Here is a 7,187-nt window from a genome sequence, read left to right on the forward strand (position 1 = left end):
ACCAGTTTGGAAGTCATACTATAGCATGTGTCATATTCCACCAGTTTGGAAGTCATACTATAGGATGTGTCATTTTACACCAGTTTGGAAGTCATACTGTAGCATGTTTCATTTTAAACCAGTTTGGAAGTCATACTATAGCATGTGTCATTTTCTACCAGTTTGGAAGTCATACTATAGGATGTGTCATTTTCCACCAGTTTGGAAGTCATACTGTAGCATGTTTCATTTTAAACCAGTTTGGAAGTCATACTGTAGCATGTTTCATTTTAAACCAGTTTGGAAGTCATACTATAGTGTGTGTCATGTGGGGATGTTAATGGTGTCATATTTATTCTTATAGATTCTACTTGTTTTTTAGTTTTTATTACTCCAAGATCCAGTTTACCTTCAGTTTGGTTCTGATCTCTTCTGATGGATATAATTAAATGTCAGCACGTGAGTCTTGGTAACATTAATTTTATAATCCGAGTGTTGAGAGAATTCACCAGAGCAACCAAAGTATTAATATTTTGATTTGGGTTATCCAGATGTTTTATGTCATCATGACACGTTCTCTTCAGTTAATATTCACTCCTCACCACCTCACTTCTGCACACCTTGTGCCAAAGGTTCAATGTATAATTATACATACTTTATATTTTTGATATTGTTGGGTGCAACTGGGACCCTGTGTACACAATTTAGTTCCACCTCATGTACCACGTGGTGAAACGACAACCTGCTTGAACTTTGTGAACTAAAGTAGTCCTCATGCGCCCTCTGCTGGACACCTTCTACCATTACAGCTGGTTCCAGCAAGACATCTTCCTGTTTTTAGTATTTTACATCACTTTGTAATTTAGCTGTTTTTAATTTCTTCTATTTACTTTTCATGTTATATGACCGTCTTTTATTGTTTGTTCCTCTTGTGTTCTTTATTAAATCAGGTCCGTCTTGTAAACGAGTCCTCGGGGTTCAACGAGACCAACCTGTAGAAATAAAGGTTGAATGAATTTTGGGGCGAACATTAGAAGTGAACAATGGGGCAGTTATCAGCGATACCGACAGGTCCCCAACATCTGTATGGACCTGAAACATCGGTCGGGCTCCAATGAGCAGGGACCATCAGGGTTCCTGCTCATGTTGGTCAACATGAGCAGGAACCCTGATGGTCCCTGCTCATGTTGGTCAACATGATGATCAGTTTTCGTTTTTATTGATCCCAGGACTTTAGTTCTGCAGGAACCATCTGAGGATGTGTCTGTGTTTGTGCTGATTTTCAGTAAACCAAGAGGAGTTCCTGGCCATCATGACTGGAGAGTCCTGAGGACGTTCTCAGGCTGGACACGGTGTCCACATTGGGACAAACCATGTGACCTCTAGACCGGTCGTGGGCCTGAAGGACCTTTGGATTTGCTTCATTTAAATATCTGTTGTTTGCTTTCACTGAGATTTATTACATGAAAGCACTGGACTGAGCCAGACCAGCCTGGATCCACGTGGACCTTGTTCTTCCAGTCCTCAGGACGTGGAAGTGTGTCCTCCACAAGTGTCTTGAAGACGGAGTCTGTAAAGGTTTTCTTAACCTGATGCCAACAGAAACACAAGGTGGTTCAAAATATCCAAAACATTTTTTATGTGACTGGTTGGATTTGAGTTACATGTGAGGACTTCCTGTTCATGTACTAATACTCTTTTCATGTACTAATACTCTTTTCATGTACTAATACTGAGGCGTCAGTACAAACAAGTGTTAAAGATGCAGATACAGTTTTTGGTATGCTAACACAATGAAAAACAAAAACTACTGTGACTGTTTTGTCTCATTGGTCCCAGAAACTTTAAAACCCGTCAGCATTTTGGAGAATTCTGTATTTTTATTTGTTCTACCAATAATGGAGCCTCGTTAGAAACACCTGAACAACAGCGCCCCCTGTTGGAGAACATCTAAATGTTTTTGAGTCTCGTGCACACGCCTGTACTTTAGAACACGTCATCCCAAAACTGACTTGTTTTTAAAAGGAAAAAAAAATGACACTGAATAAACAAAACATTCTTAAGACTTTATTTCCTATTTTTTATTTTTGGAATTCTTTGTGCACATTTGAAAAAAAGAGGTACGTGTCTACATGATAAACAAAAACGAACTTTTATTACTCTAAAAACATGATGAGGTGAAAAACACTGATGTAGGAACTAAGTGGTGTCATCCAGCGTTGGACTGGACCCGCTCCGGGACAATATGGACACAGATCTGAGACGTCAGGAACTGTCCTCCGGAGACAGAGGCCACTAGATGTAAAGTCCTGATCCGAGATGAGAAATGCAAACTAACCACAAGCGTCAGCAGAAGATCCCACCACGTTGATTTCTCCGGAGCAGGACTCTGGTCTCCTCCAGTAAACGCTGATGGTCTAAATGTGAAAGTGTCAAACTGAGGTAAAAACGAACACTATGCACCTTTTGAACTAACGGAAAAGGCTTTAAGCTCCGCCTCCATCGTCATTCTCACATGCTTCAAGGTACAACAGCTGTGATGAGCTACACAAACACTAACGACATCGTTCAAGACCTACAGGGAAATAAATAGACCGGTCATCGACGCACGCCACTTCCAGCTCCACCTCAACATTCAGACTCGACAATTCTTGTCAGGAGTGCGACTGGTGGAGGCGAAGAGTCCAGAGAGACGGAGCTGCATGAAGGTGGCGCTGACGACGGAGGCTCCTCCTTACGCCTCCAGCTCGAAGCCCAGACCCACTTTGTGTCCACCGGCGTTGAAGTTCTTCCCGTCAATGAGGGCTGAGAGAGTTACCTTGACACCTGCCGAGACAAGAACAGCGTCCAGGAAACGGTCTAGATGTACAGGTTCTCATCTGTTAAGAGGAATGAGCGCTTTAGCAGTTCGCTCTCTCAGAGGTAAATAAAATTACTCAACGTTAGTGGAGCGCCGTTTTCTAGACGCCTGTTTTAAAGTACGTAACTCAGAATTGAACCAGCATCCTCTGATTGATCCCATTTAATCTCAGGGTAAATCCAACTGATCAAACCCCAGAAATAACGAGCAAGAGACCTCGTGATGACCCAGGAACTTTCTGCACAGATTAGGCTTGAATTGTAAGAACATCCCATGGAGCTCCAGCAGATCCATCACTGGGTACCTCCACTCTCATCTGCCCACTGTGGACCCTTAACCATCCAGCTGCTCCCAGAGCGCCTCAGCTGGCAGCCCGCTGCTCCACCATGTGCTGGGGGAAATGCAGAGAACGAATTTCTCCATTAAGGAATTATTATCATTAATATTATTAATAATAAATGGACGACACCTGCCAAGAGAGGCTAGTCCACCAAAACCCAGAGTGTGAAAGGAGCGCAGCATGAATCAAACATCTTGTGGTCTGAACAGAACCCTGAAGCACAGACGGGCTTCATGGATTCAATAAAAACACTGGTCCTGCAGTCGGCACGGTGGTGGCAGCATCCTGCTGTGGGATTTCAAACTGGTCAGAGTTAAAGAAAGATGGAGAACACTGAGTAACATGATCTGAGGCCAGGATGGAGGTCCACCTTCCAGCAGGACAAGTCCCTGAACGCTCCGCTGGTTTAAAGAGAACCAGTTCTTGGACCAGTCCAGTCAAAGCCCAGACCTCAGTCCAACTAAAAGACACAAGCAGTTAGAGGACACAGAGGACAGAGAGGACACAGAGGACACAAGCAGCACTGTCCAGCCTGAAGGAGCTGCAGACGTTTGGACATAAAGAAGGAACAAAGACGTCCAATGGTCCAAAGTCCTGGAGATGGACCTGAAGAGATTTTGATGGGACTGTTGCAATTCCAATTGAATTCAGTTTATTTCCAAGAGTTCTCAGGACCAGCACATGATTCATGTCGTGAACTGCTGCTTTATAAATGAACTGAAGTTTTGTAGAGCAGCAAGACGTCAGGAGGTCGTGCTTTCTACAAGAACTTCCTCTGGACAAAGACACTTTTCTTATTTACTGTTCATTGTTTGAGGTTTCAGCCTCACGTTCAAACAAGAAAACGGATCAAATGTCCGTCTGTAATCAAACTGGCTTGGTCAGAACACTTGTGGCCTACCTGGTCGGAGGCACTGGGTGTAGCCTACTCCTATTAAACTGGCGTTGTTCACTTTGGCCTGAGGAGGAAACGTGCCGAGATGTGAAACCAACAACGGTTTGAGACGCAGGAGAAGACGAGGCGCAGCACTCACCGACAGGGACGAGTCTTTGTCCAGCTTGTATTTGGCGGCGATGCCGAAGCGGGTGTTGTTGCTGCCGGCGGTCCAGGCCAGAGTGACCGCGGTCTCCAGCTCGTCATTCACCTTTTGGTAGATGGAGCCACCAAACTCTGTTCCATCGTTACTGAAAGTAGAGCAGACGCTGAATCAGAGTCGAGGCTTGAACCGCTGGAGCTGCAGCAACGAGTCCGGGGAGGCACTCACACGTTGGTGTGCAGCTGGAAGTCTCCGGTCCTGTAGCCCAGGGCAAAGTTGTTCTGGGCCAGTTTGGACTTGGCGGTGTCGAAGGCCATCTGGTAGCCAGCCAGCCAGCCTTCGTAGCCCAGTACAGCAGCGGTGTGGATGATGGGTCCCTCGAAGTCCACGTCGCAGCCCAGGTTCACGTAGTCCCGCCTGTAGCCTGTTTTCAGTTTGCCACTTTTCTTCCTGCGGAGCAAAGTTGATGCAGCTGAAACTCTCAGCACGTCACAACCGTGTGCCAGATACAACCAGCAGATATCTGCGTTGTCTTTACCACGACGAGGGGGGCTGCACGTACCCCCATTTACCACGACGAGGGGGGCTGCACGTACCCCCCACGAAGATCTGAACGTGTTCGCACCTTAACAGTTCACTGAAGCCGAGAGACACCATAGTTGACTTAATGTCATCGTCTTCATGTGAACGGACAGGAAGTTAGACCCCCCCCCCCCCCCCCACAGTGACGAGCTTGAAACGTCTCATGTGTACATGTCCCCATAAACACGACATCACAACATCAGGTACGTCTACAAATGCTGTAGAAAAGCTAAGTTAGCATCTGTGCTAACGCTAGTGGATTCTTGCTCCTGTGAACTCTTGGTTAGACAAGAAACACACCAGTTAAACCAGTTATTTACATAACCAGTGAAATGATCATAATACAGATACAGCTCTCAGAACTGGGATCACAGCGTGACGTGAACACTGCGCGTGTAACCACAGCACAAACACTCACCCTGTGTTGGGAACAAAAGATGTATCCAGTCCAACCTTGAGTCCATGAGCGAGCTGCGGGAAAACCCAGACGGTCGTTTAAAGCCAGGACACGTTTCACAGTGAATCCAAGCGGCAGACACACACCTGGTCCTCCACTGTGACCTCGGTGGTCAGCGTGTTGTCGGTGTTCCACTTCTGACCGACGCTCAGGCCCAGTTCCTTCATCTTGTACTTGGTCTCCAGGTTCCCAGAAGCCTTCCCAGTATCCATGTTACTGGAGCCGGCTGTGTTGAACTCCTGCCGAGGGACAAAACCAGTTTGACTTGTTACCGTTGACACGTGTGAAGGGATGAATAATGTTTCATGAACACAACCGTTCATTCAAACAAATGTAGCAAACAGACTTTACAGCTGAAGACAGACGATCGAGACAAACGCACGAGACGCAAAAACACAAGGACCAAAAATAAGAACAGGGAACGTTGTTGCAGATGATGTATGGATGCAGTCAGAGGACACAGAGGACAGAGAGGACACAGAGAACAGAGAGGACACAGAGAACAGAGAGAACAGAGAGGACACAGAGAACAGAGAGGACAGAGAGGACAGAGAGAACAGAGAGGACACAGAGAACAGGGAGAACAGAGAGGACACAGAGAACAGAGAGGACACAGAGGACAGAGCGGACACAGAGGACAGAGAAGACGGAGAGGACAGAGAAGACACAGACGACACAGAGGACACAGAACAGAGATGACACAGAGGACAGAGAGGACACAGAGAGGACACAGAGAACAGAGAGGACAGAGAGGACACAGAGGACAGAGAGGACACAGAGGACAGAGAAGACGGAGAGGACAGAGAAGACACAGACGACACAGAGGACAGAAAGGACAGAGAGGACACAGAGGACAGAGAGGACACAGAACAGAGAGGACACAGAACAGAGAGGACACAGAGGACAGAAAGGACAGAGAGGACACAGAGGACAGAGAGGACACAGAACAGAGAGGACACAGACGACACAGACGACAGAGAGGACACAGAGGACAGAGGCGACAGAGAGGACACAGAGGACACAGACGACGGAGAGGACAGAGCGGACACAGAGGACAGAGCGGACACAGAGGACAGAGAGGACACAGAGGACAGAGAGGACACAGAACCGAGAGGACAGAGAGGACACAGAGGACAGAGAGGCCAGAGGACAGAGAGGACACAGAGGACACAGAGGACAGAGAGGACAACTGTCTGTGGAGACCCTGAAGAGGAAAAAGCCAAAAGAATTTAGAAAAATGGAGTAAAATGTCCAACGGTGAAACTCCAGTACAACCACAATGACCTCACTCCTACATGTTTTTATAAATCTTTTAAGACTTTTGTTTGTTAAAATATTCAAAAGTGTTCCATTTGTCCACTGATCAGTTTTTTTCCATGAATCTGGTTTTGTTTACCAGGAAATATTATCACACAGCTGCATTATTTCATTAAAATTATTACTTTTAAAATATTCAGTGCCTCTAAAACATTATTTTTACTGAACTTATACTTTTTGTCTTAACGTCCAATCGTCATTAATGTTTCAGGAATTTGATTTAGATATTTAGAACTAATCTCTTGAACTTCCAGTTGCCAAACTAAACCGGAGTGCGGTGGAGTGTTTTTAGGAAAAGTAGTTCCTTTTGTCACAGAACGTTGGTAAATTCAGGAGAGACGGAGCAGACGACGGCGGCTGGGTTTAATTCCAGATTAGATGAAGGACAAGCAGAGTTCTTTGGACTTTCACCAAAATAAGTAAATGACTTTCTTTTAGTTTTTACAGCGTCAGCAGATGAGATGTAGGTTTGAGTCCCTCCAGAACTGATGACTAATAATGTAACGCAGCTGATGTTGGAGGTGCTGGTGTGAGGGACGAGGATGTTCATAAGCTTCTTGGGTTCTGCTCTGGTGGGTTCTGCTCTGGTGGGTTCTGCTCTGGTGGGTCAGTCTG

General features: G+C 45.9%; 1 protein-coding gene across 2 annotated transcripts in view; it reads right to left on the reverse strand.

The window, feature by feature from the left end:
- Positions 1-2,080: 2,080 nt before the first annotated feature.
- The window catches only part of zgc:56235 (Voltage-dependent anion-selective channel protein 2-like), a 12,061-nt gene continuing 6,954 nt past the window's right edge, over positions 2,081-7,187 (reverse strand). For both annotated transcript variants that reach the window (XM_037692175.1, XM_037692173.1), the window contains 6 exons: positions 5,342-5,494; positions 5,217-5,269; positions 4,445-4,666; positions 4,214-4,364; positions 4,081-4,138; positions 2,081-2,805 (listed from right to left, as the gene is read on the reverse strand). In XM_037692175.1, the coding sequence (XP_037548103.1) occupies positions 2,714-2,805; positions 4,081-4,138; positions 4,214-4,364; positions 4,445-4,666; positions 5,217-5,269; positions 5,342-5,494 (729 nt within the window). In that variant the 3' untranslated portion in view covers positions 2,081-2,713. The remainder of the gene's footprint in view (positions 2,806-4,080; positions 4,139-4,213; positions 4,365-4,444; positions 4,667-5,216; positions 5,270-5,341; positions 5,495-7,187) is intronic.

The sequence above is a fragment of the Nematolebias whitei genome, chromosome 18 (assembly GCF_014905685.2).
Source record: "Nematolebias whitei isolate Nwh7 chromosome 18, NemWhi1, whole genome shotgun sequence".
NCBI classification, from domain to species: domain Eukaryota; kingdom Metazoa; phylum Chordata; class Actinopteri; order Cyprinodontiformes; family Rivulidae; genus Nematolebias; species Nematolebias whitei.